The sequence below is a fragment of the Protopterus annectens genome, chromosome 6.part0, assembly GCF_019279795.1.
Source record: "Protopterus annectens isolate FY-2018-M chromosome 6.part0, PAN1.0, whole genome shotgun sequence".
NCBI classification, from domain to species: domain Eukaryota; kingdom Metazoa; phylum Chordata; order Ceratodontiformes; family Protopteridae; genus Protopterus; species Protopterus annectens.
Window position 1 is genome coordinate 1,058,642,866 of NC_056737.1, and position 18,286 is coordinate 1,058,661,151.

General features: G+C 45.4%; 1 protein-coding gene across 4 annotated transcripts in view; it reads left to right on the forward strand.

Moving 5' to 3' along the window:
* Window positions 1-18,286, forward strand: part of RBM25 (RNA binding motif protein 25) — a 1,759,384-nt gene that overhangs the window by 1,500,323 nt on the left and 240,775 nt on the right. For all 4 annotated transcript variants that reach the window (XM_044074670.1, XM_044074671.1, XM_044074673.1 and 1 more), the window contains exon 10: window positions 16,121-16,244. In XM_044074670.1, the coding sequence (XP_043930605.1) occupies window positions 16,121-16,244 (124 nt within the window). The remainder of the gene's footprint in view (window positions 1-16,120; window positions 16,245-18,286) is intronic.

Below are 18,286 nucleotides of genomic sequence, written 5' to 3' on the forward strand. Positions count from 1 at the left end.
AACCAATCCTACTTTTATGCCAAAGGTGGTATCCAGGGTATCCTTGAACCAAGCTATTCATTTACCTACATTCTTCCCTAACCCACAGAACAGGGGGGGAAAACTACTACACACCTTGGATGTACACAGACAACTGCGCTACTATCTGGACAGAAATAAGGCCAGCAGAAAAACTGACCAGCTTCTGGTAGCATATGCAACAGGAGTGCAAGGAAAAGCAATTTCAAAACAGACAATCTCAAAATGGATAGGAAATTGCATTCGATTCTGCTACTCATTTCATGGAAAGACAACTCCTGAAAATATCAGGCCTCACTCCACAAGAGCTACAGCCACCACTACAGCTTTCCTACTAGGAGTGGCTACCAAAGACATTTTAGAAGCTGCTACTTGGAGCTCCGTGCATACATTTGCCAAGCATTACAATCTTCCTTTATACTCCAGATCCCGAGCAGGTTTTGCAACTGCAGTTTTACAAGGGATCTTAACTACACCATCATTATCTTAGTGCCTCTTCCCCCAGTTTGGCTATGGTATTCTACCCATATGTTATGACTGCAGATGCATCCTTGAAGGACATAGTACAGTTTTGTACCTACCATAAATGTAGATGTCCGATAGGTATGCATCTGCAGTCAGGATTACCCACCCTCCTTCCCTCTGTGGTATTCCTAGGGTACTTACCCCTCTCTTAGCTAGCTGGGGGATCTGTTATGGTGTATTTGTTTGTATGTATATATGTATATATACTTTTTGATTTCTACTGTTTGGAATTTTCTACTTTTATACAAATTTAGCCTTCCCAGAGGGCACCTGGCATCTGGGGCAAGAAACACTGAGGAAAATGGCGTCGGCTGATGCCTTTATACCCCAGGAGCTATGACGTCGGGTGAAGTGCGACATCAGCCGAGGCCAGACCCAGACTTTGGAATCCGGCCGACCGAGGGGCTGCCTGAGGCAGGACAACCCATATGTTATGACTGCAGATGCATACCTATCGGACATCTACATTTATGGTAGGTACAAAACTGTACTTTTCAGGGCAGGATCTATGCACTTTCAGTTCTCTGCACTTCCCTTTGGCTTATCCACTGCTCCCAGAGTTTTCACAAAATGCCTGGCTCCAGCCATTGCTTTTTGCAGACAAGAGAGTATTCAAATTTACCCCTACTTAGATGACTACCTGATTCAGGCAGATCGTTAAGATAAGCTCTTACAGCACCTGACCTTTGTAAAGGACCTACTGACCTCTCTGGGGTATACTATAAATGAAATTAAATCCAAACTAGTCCCCACTCAAAAATTGTATTCCTGGGAGGAAGCCTGGACACAGCATCCCAGATGGCATTCCTTACTCCAGAAAAACAAGATTATCTGACAGGCTACTTCTCTCAACTAGCCACCAGAACCCTGTTATCCGCAAGGAAAATCATGAAAGCTCTAGGGTTCATGGCATTCTGCATTCTACATGCCAGACTGCATATGAGGAAACTTCAGTGGTACCTAAAAAGCCTTTGGTGTCAACACTGTCAGGACTTGGAAAGTATCATATCTATGATACCTTGTCCAAGTAAAGATTTTCTTTGGTGGTCAGCAGCATGCAACCTCAACAAGGGCCTTCCATTTTCACAATCCCACGCTGCCCAGACCCTAACCACAGATGCATCACATTATGCCTGGGGTGCACACCTGGACGGCAGGTGAATTCACGGCCATTGGAGCCCAAATCACATACATCTGCACATTAACCAAAAAGAAATGCTAGCTGTTCAGCATGCTCTGACAGATTTCAGACCCCTACTCTCCCTGGAGCCTCTACTGATCAAAACAGAAAACCCACTGATGTGGTGCATCAACAAGCAGGGTGGAACTCCCTCTTATCCCCTCTGCAGGCTAGCCATGACCCTTTGGCACACAGCTTCAGCCATGCAAATTCACCAGCTAGCGCAATTCCTGCCAGGCTCCCAAAACTCTCTGGCAGACAACTTAGGCAGAAACCTCCTGGACCCTCATTAGTGGCAACTAGACCACAGCACCTTCAACCTTGTAACCCAGAAATGGGGCACCCCGATAGTGGACCCCTTTGCCTCCCGCAACAATCACCAGCTCAGAAACGTCTGCACCAGGGAACCTCACAGCAAGGTCTGGAAAGTGGATGCCCTATCCTTCTAATGGGTAAACCTCAATCTGTGCATTTCCCCCTCTACCTCTACTTACAAGGGTACTACTAAAAATAAGGGAGGAAAAACAAAGAGCAATCTTGATTGCCCCAGACTGGCCACGCCAGCACTGGTACGCACTACTGCGCAGTCTGTCACCCCTGTCTCCATGGCACCTACCTCAGATCCCAACTCTCCTGACCCAGCAGAATGGAGAATTCATGCATCCCGAATTGCAGACCTGAACCTGGCAGCCTGGCTTATTCCCTGACCTCTCCTCCAGTTGCCAGCCTAAGCAAGCAAGTCCTGGATGTTATACATGAGGCCAGATGCCCCAGCACTAGAAAATCCTATGCTTACAAGTGGAAAAGGTATTGCACCTGGATCCAGGCTAAAGGAGCTGAAACAGTGCAGCCCTCCCTTCCTCTCATCCTGGATTACTTAGCAGGCCTACTTCACAGGGGGCCTATCCTTCTCTTCAATTAAAATTCATGCCTCTGACATCTCTGCTCATTACAGTACAGAGCCACCTCTTTTTTTCTCACCCTCTCATCAAACAGTTCCTAAGAGAGGCTAACAATTTAAGGCCACCCAGAAGAGCTCCTACCCCATCTTGGGATCTTAACTTTGTGTTGGAAAAGCTCACACTACCCCCCTTTGAGCCTGCAGCTTCAGCAGAGTTAAAATCCCTCTCTTGGAAAACAGCCTTGCCTTCTGGCCATCACTTCAGCTAGAATAGTTTCAGAACTGCATGCACTCATGGCTGCAGAGCCCTTCTTCATTTTTCATGCTGACAGGGTCTCCATCAGGACTAACCCAACCTTCATGCCCAAAGTGGTGTCCAGTGTGGCTCTCATCTAATCTGTTCATTTGCCCACCTTTTTCCCTAACCCTCAAAACAAGGGGGAAAGGATTCTGCATTCTCTAGATCTGCACAGGCAGCTCATATTCTACCTGGATAGAACTAAATCTTTGAGGAAAACCGACCAATTGCTAGACAGCTTTGCAGCAGGGGCAGAGGGCAAGGCCATTTCCAAACAAATAATCTCCAAATGGATAGCACACTGCATCCATTTCTGCTACATCTACCACAGGAATCCACTTCCTAAGGGGGTCAGGACTTATTCCACCAGAGCAACCTCCACATCTGCAGCTTTTCTCAAGGGGTCCCTATCAGGGGCATCCTGGAGGCTGCAACATGGACTTCTGTTAATACCCTTCACCAAGCATTACCACCTGCCTATCTTCTCCCAATCCAGGCAGGCTTTGCCACCGCAGTCTTGCAGACCATCCTAGTCAGCCCTCAGTCTTCTTGACTGCCTCCACCCTTTACTTCAGCTTTGGGAATCAACCCAAGTGTGATGACTGCAACAGTGAAACACAAAGAACATAGTACAGATGTTCTTCGTGTTTCACTGTTGCAGTCATTACATTTGGGTAATCTGCTTGCAGGTTGCCCTCAGTCAGCCTGATTAACAAAGTCTTGGGTCCTCCATCGGTTGCTGTCCCTTCTTCCATTATGTCAGGTCGTTAGGGGTATAAAACTCGCAGCCGACTCTATTACACCATTCTTGCTTGCTTTGCGGTACCTGAAGCAGAAGCAGTTCACAAGTGCCGGTCGGCCGACTCCTGAAATTTTCTTTTTCGAGTTTCAGAACTGATGTCTTCAACTAAAAGCTAAGTACCCCGTTGGGGAAACTTTTTTTTGCTCCTTACCGATGTCAGTAAAAGTTAATAATTGCATTACTTGTGGAAAGCAAATACCTCATAAAGATTTTCATTCGTACTGTATTCCTTGCCTAGGCCATGACAACGATGTACCTTGCTGTTGGTTTTGTGCTTTATTTAATCAGCGTACTATCAGTCATCAGTATATTTTTGCCTCTAAATGTTTCGGTTCTCGGTTTAATTATCCAGAAATGTTGTCCATTAGCCATCCGACTACCGTGATTCTGAAGAAACACAAATATAAAGACAGAGGCAGGCCGCCGAGGTCCAAAACTGCCGACGACGCTTCTCCTAAGCCAGTCGCCGGTACTCAGTGAGGTGCTTTCGCACCCCTGATACCCGCTACTTCTGATTCGCAGGCCTCTACTGAGACCCATTCGGAGTCCAGTATGCCGCGAGATGCTTCAACTATGGAACCCGCGGATGTCTCTTCCTTGGATGGGTCCAGAGCCGCTGAGCAGGCACCGGCTTCTGAGGGTGTATTTAGGCCTACGGACTTGCATATTAAATCGACGCCTCCTTCATTACTAAGGCCTAAATCTCGGTCCATGTCTAAAAAAATGACTCCCAGGCCACATGCTCAGGCCTCTATGCCTAAAAAACAAATGATAAAAGTGGCTGAAGACTTAACTCTAATCGGGGGTAGCCAACCTCCCTCCCCCCCTTCTAAGAGGCCTAGGGCTGAGCTTGATTTTGAATCTTCTGATCAGGATTCTGTTTTTTCTGACTCTTCTGATGACCTGGATTTGTCCTTACCCACTTATCAGGATTCTGATGCAGAGGACTCTATTCCTTCTGCTTCCCCTCCTGAGGATTTTTCTTTTAGGGAAACCTTACATACTCTTAAGGGAGCATTTTCACTGAGAAAGCCAGGAATTTTCTGATTCAAAAAAGAGGCTTAAGGATTTCCTTCTCCTACCTCAGCATAGGCCTTTGGTTATTCCTCCTGTACTATACATTGTCGATGCCTTCTCGGAATCCAGTTTGGCCCCTGATTCCCTGCCTTCTGCTGCCAGTAAACCTGACAGATACTAACAGGGTCACCGAGTCCCACAAGTTCCTTTTCAAAAATCCTACTGCAGCTCCAGAGACTATTTCACAGGGGCCCAAGGGCATTAAGGCTTCTACTGCTAAAAATCCTACCCCTTCTGATAGAGACTCCAGGGCGCTGGATAGATGGGGTAAAAAGGTTTACACTTCAGCAACCTTGGCCATTAGAGCTTTAAACTGCCAATTTCATATGTCAAAATATCAGCAACATGTTATTGGACTGCTTAAACAGAAAATGATGATGATTCCTGACCGTGTGGGAAATAAAGACTTACAGGATTTAATGCATTCTGCTGAACAAGTTGGAAAACGTACTGCAATGTGGTTTTGATTCTTTATACCTGCGGTGGTGGTGCTGCTGTAGCGTTGTCGCCTAACAGTAAGACACTGTTCGGTTCGATTCTCAGCTAGAGCGTCTTCTCCCTGGAGACGTGCGTGAATGGGCATACCTTCGTTGAAGGTTGTGCATCAGGGCTGGTAACTCGGCACGTAAAAATCAACTACCAATCATTAGCGGACCAGAGTTCCGCTGTGGTGACCCCTAACCGGGAAAAGCCGAAAGACACAACAACAAGAGGTCTCTTGCAGGGCTGCTGTTACTGGGTCTGTGCTTAGAAGGCATGCTTGGCTTAAGGAGCAATCTTTGCCTGATCATGTTAAAGCTAAATTGTTGGATGCTTTTTTAAATCAGGACCGCCTGTTTGGCAACAAGGCTGAAGAAGTTCTTAAAAAGAAGGAAGATAAAGCTAAATCTATGCAAACTGTTAAAGATGTTTTACAAGTTCAGCCTCCTAGATTTAGTAAGCACTGGCCCTCTAAAAATTGGTACTTTCCAGCCCCTTCCAGGTCTTCTCAAGCCAAACCCAGACACAGCAAAAACCCCAGGTTTCAGTCTCAGGGGACTCTCAGAGCTAAGCAGTGGGGGGGCCTTCACTTCCAAGTCTGGGAATAACAAGACTCCCACCTATGGTAAACTGTCTCAATGACTTCCTTTTAAAATTTCCCAGCACTTACTTCTGACTGCCCCTTTGGGGGGAAAGATTGCTCTTCATGCAAAGAACTGGGAACTCATTACCCAGGACAAATGGGTTTTAAATATAGCGTCCCAGGGATATAGATTTCACTTCCACACGTTGCCAACGCCAAGTGGGTGGGCAGAGGCCCAAAAACAAGTACTTTCTCTCTTAAGCATGGGGGCTGTTCAGCTGGTACCAGAAGAGGAAAAGTGACAAAGTTTCTACTCTATACTTTTCCTGATACCCAGAAAAGACAAATCATGGCATCCTATCCTGGACCTGTCTACTCTAAACACCTTTCTGGAGATTCCAAAATTCAAGATGCTGACTCTTCACCAATTACTTCCTATGCTAGGCAAAGACACCTGGTTGGCAACACTAGATTTAAAAGAAGCATACCTGCACATCCCAATCAGGGAATCTTACAGAAGATGCCTACGCTTCAAAGCAGGCTACACGCACTGCCAGTTCTCTGCACTGCCCTTTGGCTTATCTACTGCGCCCAGGGTATTCACAAAGTGCCTAGCTCCCGTCATTGCATTTTGCAGGCAAAGAAGTATTCAAGTAAAACCATACCGGGACGATTGTCTAATTCAGGCAGAAAGCCAGGACATACTTTTGAATTATCTAGGTTTTGTAAAAAGGGATCTAACTTGTCTGGGTACACCATAAACAAAAATAAATCACAACTGGTATCCTGTCAACAAATTACATTGCTGGATGCGAGCTTGAATACAACTTCCCAGATGGCTTACCTCACGCCAGAAAAGCAAATTCATTTGACAACTTCAAATAAGTGGCCACAAAAACCCTGCTGTCTGCAAGACAAATACTGCAAACCATGGGGTTCATGGCTTCCTGCATTCTTCTAATTTCATATGCAAGACTGCATATGAGGAAACTACAGTGTATCTAAAAAGCATATGGAGTCAACATTCTTGCAGCCTAGAAACAATGATTCCCATCATACCTTGTCTATGCCTAGAGTTCCTTTGGTGGGCAGAGGCCTGCCACACCAGTACAAGGGACTACCTTTCTCAACACCCCCTGCCGCCCAAACCCTAACAGATGCATCAGACTGTGCATGGGGGGCTCACCTGGCAGGGAAGTGCATTCAGGGCAAATGGAACCCAAGTCAAATACACCTGCATATCAATCAAAAAAGAAATTTTAGCTGTACAGAATGCTCTGATAGCCTTCAAGGACTGCATTCTTCCAGGACAACTAATGGTAAAGATGGACAACACCATGGTTATGTGGTACTTAAACAAGCAAGGGGGTACACATTCCTATCTCCTCTGCAGACCAGCCATGGCATTGTGGAACACAGCCTTAAGCTACCAAGTGCACCTACAAGCTCGATTCCTGCCAGGAAAATTAAATACACTGGCAGACGGACTGAGCAGAAACCTCATGGACCCACACGAGTGGAAACTGGAACCAAGGATTTTCAACATGTTGACAAGCGAATGGGAGAGCCCAGATATAGACCTGTTTGCCTCCCCCCAGAACTACCACTTGGACAAATTTTGCACAAGGGCTCCCAACAAACAAGCCTGGAAAGTGGATGCTCTGTCCTTCAGCTGGAAAAACCTATCAGTCTGTGCCTTCCTCCCGCTGCCTCTGCTCTCCAAAGTACTACTAAAAGTCAAACAGGACAAACCAAGGATGATTTTGATTGCTCCAGACTGGCCGCGCCAACACTGGTACCCCCTCCCGCGCAGTGTGTCACGGTTATCTCCATGGCACCTGCCTCAGACTCCTTCCCTGCTGTCTCAGCAGGAGAATCAGATTCTGCACCCTCAGCTTCCAACACTGAACCTTGCAGCCTGGCTAATTACTTAACTTCTCCCTTACCATCCCTCAGCAAACCTGTGATGGATGTCATCCTAGAGGCAAGGAGGCCTAGTACTAGAAAATCTTATGCCGAAAAATGGAAAAGATTCTGTGCCTGGAACCAATCTCAAGGGATGAGCACAGCAGCGCCCAGTTTACCTCAGATTTTACAATACTTAACGTAGATGCTTCACAAGGGCATGTTTTTTTCCTCCATTAAAATCCACGCCAAGGGCCTGTCTTTTTCTCCATTAAAATCCACGCCTCAGCCATTAAAGCTCATTATAACACAGAACCTCCCCTCTGCTCTGCTCTCTCCTCTCCTCTGCTCAAGCAGTTCCTCAGAGGGACCAACAATTTGAGACCACCCAGGAGAGCTCCAACCCCAGCCTGGGACCTTAACTTTGTATTGGAGAAACTCACTCTACCTCCTTTCGAACAAGCTGCTACTGCAGACTTAAATTTTTTTTCTTGGAATGCAGCTTTCCTTTTAACAATCACTTCAGCTAGAAGGATATCTGGATTATAGGCCCTTATGGCAGTGGAGCCTTTCATCATCTTTCATGCGGACAGGGTGTCACTCAGAACCAATCCATCCTTCATGCCCAAGGTGGTATCCAGTGTGGCTCTTAATCAGCCTATTAATTTGCCAACCTTCTTTCTCAATCCACAGAACAAAGGGGAATGGATACTGCATTCCTTGGATGTGCACAGGCAACTTAGATTCTACTTGGACAAGACTAAACTTCAAAGAAAACCTGAACAACTGCTGGTAGCATTTGCTGCAGGGGCAGAGGGGAAGGCTATTTCAAAACAAACCATTTCTAAATGGATAAGCCATTGCATTCATTTCTGCTATAAGCACCATGAAAAACCTATACCCCAGGGGATCAGACCTCACTCCACCAGTGCTGCATCTACTTCTACAGCCTTTCTCAGAGGCGTTCCTACCAGGGACATCATATAAGCTGCTACCTGGAGTTCAGTACATACTTTCACCAAGCATTATCATTTGCCAATTTTCTCTGAATCTAGAGCTGGCTTTGCCACTGCTGTCTTGCAGGGCCTTATTGCTGGCCCTATTGCTCTCTAAGCTCCTCCTCCCAACTATAGCTTTGGGAATCTACCCAAATGTAATGACTGCAACAGTGAAACACGAAGAACATAGTACAGTTGTGTACACTTACCATAAATGTAGATGTTCGAGTCTATTCACTGTTGCAGTCCTGGTTACCCTCCTTCCTGCCCCCTAACTTCTCTTGGCTATACCTCTACTTTCCTTTACTATGTTTAAAAGCCTTTTTGGTGTATTTGCTTTTTTGTTGTAGGTATACCTTTTTGTTTTTATGTTTAATTGCTTCCCATTAGGGAGGCACCTGACATCTGGGGCAAGAAAAACTGATGTAATGGCGTCGGCTGCATGTTTTATACCCCTGACGACCTGTCGTCATGGAAGAAGGGACAGCAACTGACATAGGACCCAATACTTTGTTAATCAGGCCGACTGAGGGCAAACTGCAAGCAGATTACCCAAATGTAATGACTGCAACAGTGAATACACTTGAACATCTACATTTATGGTAAGTGTACACAACTGTACTTTGTGTACATTTACCATAAATGTAGATGTTCGAGTGTATTCACTGCTGCAGTCCAGGTTTACCACCCTCCATCCCCCTTGTCTCTCTTTCTCTCTCTTCCTCACTTGTTACAGTGATTTTTGGTATTTACTTTCTACTAGTGGTGTTCTTCCACCATAACCTAGCTCCCTATTTGGGACTCTTGACATTTGGGGCAAGAAAAACTGATGTAATGGCATTGGCTGCCTGATTCTATACCACTGACGACCTGACGTCAGTGCTGGAGCGACAGCAACTGACGCAGAAATACTAAGCCTCTGGTATTCGGGTCGACTGAGGGCTACACCTGGCAGGGTAACCGAAATGTGATGACTGCAACAGTGAATACACTTGAACATCTACATTTATGGTAAGAGTAGACAACTGTACTTTCTTCAACAACTCTCTACTTTTAGTACACACAAGCTCACCATGTGAGAGATGCAACTATATTAAGAACCTTGAATCCATGCGCTCTCAGGCATCAGTCAGCATATATGACAATGAATGAGTTGCCACCATGCACACCTCACCTCTTACTCCACCCAAACCCACATCACACATACTTACATATGCGGAGGTTCTCACCAGATACATAACTAAATATTGGAGACCTCCCAAACACAAATACTAGCACACACTACACATAATACTTCCTCTGCTGAACACATTACACACAGCTCACGCACCAGTGTCTCACTGGTCAAACCCTTAAGGCAAAACACAAAATCAAATGCATTAGTCATAGTTAATTCCATTGTGAGAGACACTGATGTCCCTGTCACCAGGCTGGATAAGGAAAAGGTTGCGGTTAGCTGTCTGTCAGGTGCCAGAATACGCCGTAACACACATGCAGTTAAGTGTCTCAACAACAGCTACTGCTATGACTCGGTCATAGTCCATGTTGGTGTGAACGACTTGAGATGTACTTCTCTGGACTATATGAAGAGAGACATGATAGCTCTCGGGACTGTGTCTCAGGCAGGTATGTCCCTAGCCTTAAGCAGCATTTTACCTTCACCTAGGATGATGCCTCAATACTAACAGAAAATGATTGACTTCAATAATTGGCTTAGCTTCTGGTGTTATTCTAAGGGGATCCAATATCTGTCAGCCTGGGACAACATGATTAACAGACCTCGGTGCTTTGCCAGAGATGGTCTTCATCTCTCACCCCTGGGATTCCAGCTACTGGCTAAGGCTGTTGCCACCCCCATAATGCCTTTTTTAAGCAGTGTCTCAAGAACAAAATTCCCAATGTAAAAATGCTATCTAAAAACAATCTCAGGGTTAAGCTACTAAACGCTAAGTCTCTCAATACGAAACTGCACTCACTGGAAGTTGTCCTCACCTTGGAAGACGCAGACATTTGTGCAGTCACAGAGACGTGGTTCAAGGCTGTGGAAAGCACCTCAGCCATATGGGGTTACACCACCTTCCACAAATTCAGACCTCAAACTGAAGGTGGGAAAACTAAAGGAGGTGATGTGTCAACATTCATTAAAGATAAATACACCTCCAGATTGGTTAAACAGTATGACTCCTTGGAGACCCTTCAAGTACAATTAACTGTTAAGAGGACATCTGTTCAAGTCATTGCCAGCTACAGGACCCCCTCCATGAGTCAGGACACCAACTCTGTCTGTTTGGAGCTACTTGAGTCTATCAAGATGCATCCAAACAGCACGGTTTGGGGCGGCTTTAACTACCCGTCCATCGACTGGGTAAATTACTCCTGCTCAAACTCACTTGCCCAAAGGTTCATCAATTTCGTTAACTCCAGTGCCCTGGACCAGCTGGCTGACACCCTTACAAGGGGTGCAAACATCCTGGATCTGGTGCCCACCAATATGGGGGACCACTGTAGCACCCCCCCGTGAGGTCCACCCTGAGTTCTGACCACAAATTGGTCTCATTCGAAATAACTATCAAACCTAACCCCACCCCAGCAGCAACTAAACTAAAAAAAACTTCTCCAAAGTAGATTATAACATCTTACAGGATGATGTAAATAGCTTCACTGCATCTCCTCCCTTAAATGGAACTGGCAACTGTACCAAGCTCTACACCAAAGCTTTATACGAACACCTGTATAACTGCATTGACTCAGCCATACCTAATAGGAACAAAACAAGCTCCTCAAGGAAGAGCAAACCTACCTGGTAGACAGCTGCCATTAACAGGCTTTACAATAAGAGGAATAAACTGCTGTCTATGAATAAGAGGGAGCGAGCCCTCCTAAACTGGAAACACTCACTCCTCAGCTTAAACAAGCAAAAAAGACTTCTTTTGAAGTCCACCAAAGCAAACTATGAGTCCAAATTAGCTTCCTCAACAGAGGACACCCAGAAGGCATTCTGTAGTTACATCCGTAAACTAAAAGGAAAGGCCCAGATTTGTGCAAAACTGGTAGTTAATGATACTACATATACTGAGCCTCTGGACATAGCAAACCTGTTGGCTGACAGGTTCTCTGAAAACTTCACTCCCCTGTCCCCTGCCACACGTACCCCATGGACATCCCTACCACCTGTCCCCTACCTTGTATCTCTAAAGAGCATGTTGTAAATGCACTCTCTAAGACTAAAAACACAGCAGCTATGGGACTTCATAACATCCCAGGCTGCATCCTGCATAGGCTCCAGCCTTAATTAGCAATACCATTGGGTACTTTTTTCAGTCATAGTCTAAGCATTAGTTTCGCACCAGCTGAATGCAAGATAGCCACCGTTATTCACTTGCACAAAGGTGGTGCTTCCACTGACCCTGGGAACTATAGACCTATTCGCCTAACTAGCCTGATCTGCAAGGCCATGGAGCGAATCATCATGGACCTTATCAGCAAAGATATAGGTCATTTCCAAACACTTGACCCTACTCGGTTTGGATTTCTCAAAGGGAGATCATGCCTGTTAAACCTAATGGACTTCTTTGAGACAGTCACCAAGGCCCTGGACGAGGGGAAATCTGCGCATTTAGCCTACCTGGTCTTTGCCAAGGCATTAGACACGGTCCCCCACTCAGGCATCATTGACAAACTCACCCAACTAGGCATCAACCCTTATATCATTTGATGGGTCATTAATTGGCTCACTGATTGAACTCATATAGTCAAAATAGGGAGATCCATCTCCAACAACAGACCTGAAACCAGCGGCGTTCCTCAAGGATCACTCCTGGGACCTGTACTGTTTGGTGCTTCAAGTTCCTGTCTGAGTTAATGTAGGATGCAGCCTGGCATGTTATCGGGTCCCATGGAGGCTGTGTTTTTTGCCTTTGAAAGATCAGTGATTTACTTGCTTCCTAGAAATAAGGAGAGGGGAGACACGTGCTGTGGATTTCCTGATTTACTGATGGGGGGGGGGGGGGCACAGATGAGTGAAGTTTTCCCTGGACCTGTCTGCCAGTAGGTTGGCTATATCTATGGCATTTGTGTATGTGGTGTCCTTGACCACCAGTTCCGAGCAGATCTGAGTGCTTCCTTTGAGATTGTGGACATATGTGAAGAAGGCCTTATGATTATCTTTAGTAGATGTGGCCAGTTTGGAAGTTTGCTTTGGAGGATTTCACTAGTGCTCTTATTTGCTTGTTTGGCTAAGGAGAGGTTACTTCCAATTAGCCACCTGCCCCTTTTTGGTCCTGGACAGCAATTTTTTTTTTTTTTTTTTTTAAATTATAGAGTTTATTGCAGATGTCCACCAGACAGGTTTACTCTTCCTTGAGGACGATGATTTTGTCCTGTCAGGTATTCCTGATTTCATGCAGGTATATAAATGCTCATATAGTATTTTGTTGCAGGTTTGGACATTTGTGCCAGCTCCTACGGAGGAGAAGAGGGCTGTTAAGCCTTTTATACCTTCCTTCAGGAGGTTGTAATCAGTTTTGGAGAAGTTTTTATGTTTGACCCTAGCGGGAGGGGGGGATTGGGGGAGATGGTGACTTTGAAAGTGACTGTTTTGTGTTCTGATCTTACCAGGGAGGATGACACTGTAGGGATGCTGCAGTGGTTACTCATGTTGGTTAATACCAAGTCCAAAATATTTTAACCTCTTGTAGGGGTGTCATCCAGCTGGTCCAAGGCATTTGCATTGACGAAATCAAGGAATCTCTGGGCATCTGTGTTCTGGCATGAGTAGTTCTTCCAGTCTGTGATTGGATAGTTAGTCACCCAGGATCAGGGTAAAGGGTTGAATCTTGATAGATTAGAAGAGGTCCAGATAGGTGGAGTGGACATCTTGAATCAAGGTTGGGGGCCTGTAGCCAGATGTAATTTGAATAGGGGTCTTGTCAACCGTTAACTGCACCTGGAGTGTCTCCTGTGCATCATACTGTTTGACCAGCCTGGAGGTGTTTGTGTGTCTTTAATATGTGTTGAAACTCCGCCTGCTTTTACTTTGCTGCCCACGGTTTGGGGTCTGAATGTATGATAGGATGAGTAACTTAGTATGGCTGAGGTGCTGTCTGCAGCTTTGAACCAGGTTTCTTTGACTGCGCAAATGTCGGCATCTTCCAGGTTTAAGAATGCTTGCAGTGAATGCAGTTTCATATTTAGGCTCCTAGCATCAGATTAAAAAAGTTATGTACTTACCTTGATGTTCCGTCTGTGTTGTCCATTTTCATTCTTCCTCAACTCCCCACCCACCACCACCCCCCCCCCTCACCATTTTTAATGACTTGACATCTGGAGGAATGAGAGACTTCAAGGGCACCAATGTCCTTTGTATTGAACTCTGGTTATTGCATATAATTAGTCTTCCTGTGAAGCAGTAACCAGGATCTGACAGATGTTACGGGTGGTGCATTATGGGTAGGGAACGAGCTCAAGAGTTTGTTGGATGCCACAAGCTAGTATAATAGCCGAGGTGGGTTCGAACCCCATTAGTTGAGGAAGAATGGAAATGGGCAACACAGATGTAACGTTACTGAGAGTATATAACTTTTTTTTATGCTCTAATTAACTGCCTTTTCTGGTTTAACTTCAGTAAGTGGATTGAATTCATATTTTTTGTGTTCTTTGTAATTGAAAGACTGACTGTCATCACATAAGTAGATTCTAGATGGCATCACTTTTGTTGTTAACAGGCCTGTTGACTCTTGGTCAGTGCACTCAGAGGGCACCCTGCTAAGAGTTGACTGTTTTGAGTACTTATTTCAGGAATATCTGGTGTATGCATTTGCTCTGTTGCCATGTGGTCATCTTTGCATACATTTACCGTGTAGAGTAACACCACTCACCTTTCAGCTGGTCATCCATTAAGAATAGTTTGTCCTGAATGAATGGTTATTTTGCTTGAGGCTTCACTTTTCTGAGTTTTTGAGTAGAAATTGTTTGTGATCCACCCTGCTAACCCACTTTACGGGGCTGCTGAAATTAAGATAATTGGCATTGCTACCTCTACGGTATTATTCCGGATTGCTCAGAAATCAGAATGTTCATCCGGTAGTCTGGAAAGCACTGTACAAACTCCAGTATTCTGGTTATCTGTACAAACAGAATACCGGAGTTTGCAAAAAAACGCAGATCTTATGAGATTTTCAATTGAAAAGCATTGCTAATGTGATGCTGAGACTTGCCAAAAAAAGGGGGGGGGGACAAAATAAGGCATCCCACCTCTTAATGACATATAAGATGATCTAATAAATGGACGGGGAAAGTGGGTGGGATGGGAATAGGTGGAGAGACGGGGGTTTTGGGTATTGCGTGGTTTTTGTTCCAGTTTTCAACACATAGAAAGATGGCAACCCTAGATGCAGTGGATACATACTTGTATTGTTGGTCTTTAGGAGAACTTTCTGTAGTGGGAAGTTCCCCTGCCTTCTTCTTTTCCCTTTTTCTCAGGTCAGTTTAGCTGTCTGCATGACTTTAAGGTAAATCTGTTTACAAGTTAACCATCTAGTTTATAACTTTTTATCGTTTTAGCTGTGTGCGTTCCTGCAGGTGGATGTTTGCATGGGTTTGAATTACTGTGAATCATTAAGATGAGAATGGAATTTTGGTATCGAGCTAAAACGGGTGTGCCCCAGCAGACATAGGAGTCTGAGAAGTTGAAGGTTGACGGTTCTCAGATGGTGATTACTTCAGAAGGTCCTCTGCAGTTATTGTGTGATGATAATTTGTTTCATACACTGTTGCGTGGATCCTTCCTAGGATGAATTACAGAAGCAGTTGTATTGTCATTGTACCATTTACATGATAGCAGTTAGTGTTACAGGATTATCCCATGACTGACTTTGTAAAACCATGAAAATAAAAATGACAGGAATTGAATAGTTTTGCTTGTTTTAATCATTACTGTTAATCTGAGTCTCTCGTGCCAGAGACGGTGGGGCTGTGTGGGGAAACGGGTGCTTTCGTATAATGCTAGTGCCACGATGTTGGCAGTCATTCAGTAATGGTGTTCATATAGACCAGTTTTGCAGCAGTTTGAAATGCGCACACATCTTTGCATGTACTGTCATGTAAGAACATAGAAAGGCAGTATTTAGTGGTTGTCATATTAATCAGTACAGTTGTGCTTTCATTCCCTCTCTGGTGTGTGACTGAGTCCCTTTGTAACAGTGAAGAGTTTTAATAGCATAGAGAATGAGAACATGCACTAGCGTTCTAGATGAGCTAAAGAACTGTACATGTGTGATAGTAGTGTCATTATAGTTCCAGGTTTTCTGTTCATTTCATGGTTACTGATATGTAGGCCTTTCCTGTCTTCTGCAGAGAGAAGAGCAGAGACCGTGAAAGAGAAAAAGAGAGAAAGAAAGAGCTTGAAGATGAGGAGGATGCCTATGAACGTCGAAAGCTAGAACGTAAACTCCGTGAAAAAGAAGCAGCCTACCAGGAGGTATGTACATACACAGCAATATTTACTTGTGTTGCTGTACAGCTCGATTCTAAAGTTGGGAATAAAAATGTAATCTGTTAAAAAAAATGCTTTTTGTGTAGAGACAAGACCAAAGTATGATTAACACTTCACCTCTAAGCTTTTAGCATAGTCATAAGCTCTATTTAGTCACATTTGGAATATGCACTGTTGGCTGATGTAGCCTTTAAGGACAGTCTTGCTTGCTTTTGTCCATTTGAATTTGAACTTTGTGACTACCCTACTCATTCTTGGCTGGCTGAGTGGTCCTCCTCAGAAAGTGTGAGTGGGCCTTTGAAGCAAGTTTTGTCTTTGCAGGCCTGTTTTTTTTTTTTTGCTTCCCCTCCTGTCAGCTGACTATCACATGCTAGCAACCTGTTTCCCCATTCATTTTCTCTACCAGACCCACCTTAGCTTCATCAGGTTCAACCCGACCAACATCCAAGGCCAGTGAGCACACCTACTCAGTGTTGTGCTGTTTTGTTCCCTGGAAGTGTGCCCCATTCCCCCCACCCCATAGCAATTTTGCGAGTTCTACAGTCCTGCCTTTAGGAGGTGTGTGCCCATTCTCCCAGCCATGCAGGATACCACTTGCAACATGGAACCTGATATGCTCCTTAATGCCGCAAGCCTAAGCTGCCTCCCTCCTTAAAGTACCTGTGCTGTTACTCAACCCCAGTTCATCTGGGGCACACTAAGGGTTTTATCCCTGTGTGCCAAGGGACTGGACTAGCAGACCTACATGTCCTTCTATTCCAATATTGCAGTATTCTACATATGGGTTTACTCCTCTTGTCTCGCATACGTATGGCCAGTATACAAAAGTTTTCAGTCCCTCTGAGGTGTATGGGACGTCTGATGGGGCTGAGGTAACATGGGCCATAAAAGTAACGTCTGCACGCATCGGCCCTCAGAACTTCTCAGCCGCCAGCAGTACTCCAGGTGTTCCTGCTACCACTGACGACGTATTCAAAGAATTAAGATAAGTACCCCATTGAGGACCCTTTCAGTCCTCCTTTTTACTTGTATTGCCTGTTCATATCATCCAGAAAGGGCAGGTGTAGGTATGGTTGGCAGATTCCCCACAAGGACGCCCATGATCAGTGTCTGTTCTGCTTGGGACGGTCGCATGACTACAAGGTCTGCCCCATTTGTCAGGCATTTGTACCCAAGACCATATGTAGCCGCTTGCATGCTTTAAATCTTTACTTGGAAAACCAACGCCGTAAGCAGATTACATTAGGGATGGAGGGCTCCTCCAACGTTCCTTCTGAACTGCCAAAAAAGAAAGCCAAGACCTTACGGCCTTCCTCTTCCGTCTGATCCTCGTCCTGTGGCGTACCTCAGCCTGGTAGAGGGATCCAGATCCACCTCAGTGGATGTAGCGGGTACCTCCACGGATGCTGCACAATCCCATAGTGATAGCATGTCTGCTGAGGTTTTACCAACATCAGTCTCTGCCGGGGGGGGGGACCAGCGATGTCCTTCTATTCCAGTGTTGCAGTATTCTACATGTGGGGTTTTCCCTTCTTCCCCTCCAGTTTGTCCAGCCAGGTTTCCAAAGATTTTCAGTCCCTCTAGGTGCGTCGGACGTCTGGTGTGGCAGCAGGTACGTGGTCCATAAAAGTGACTTCTGCATGCACCAGCCCTCAGAACTTTTCAGGCTGCCAGTCGTATGTCAGGTGCTCCTGCTTCTCGCAAATGTCTGATTGAAAAAGATTCAGTTAAGTACCCTGTTGGGGATTCTTTCATTCCTAGGGCAAGTGCGGTCGGCAGATTCCTCACAAAGACACGCATGACCAGTGTCTATTTTTTTGTCTAGGCTGGGAACACGACCACGATTACTGCGCCATTTGCCGATAGTTTGTTCCTAAGACCTTGCACTGCCGTTTGCAAGCCATACACTTGTACTTAGAGAATCAGCGCTTGAAACAAATAGCGTTAGGAATGGAGGCTGCGCCTGATGCCCCGTCTGAACCGCCTAGGAAAAGGGTCAAATCCTCGCAGCCTACTTCATCTGCTGC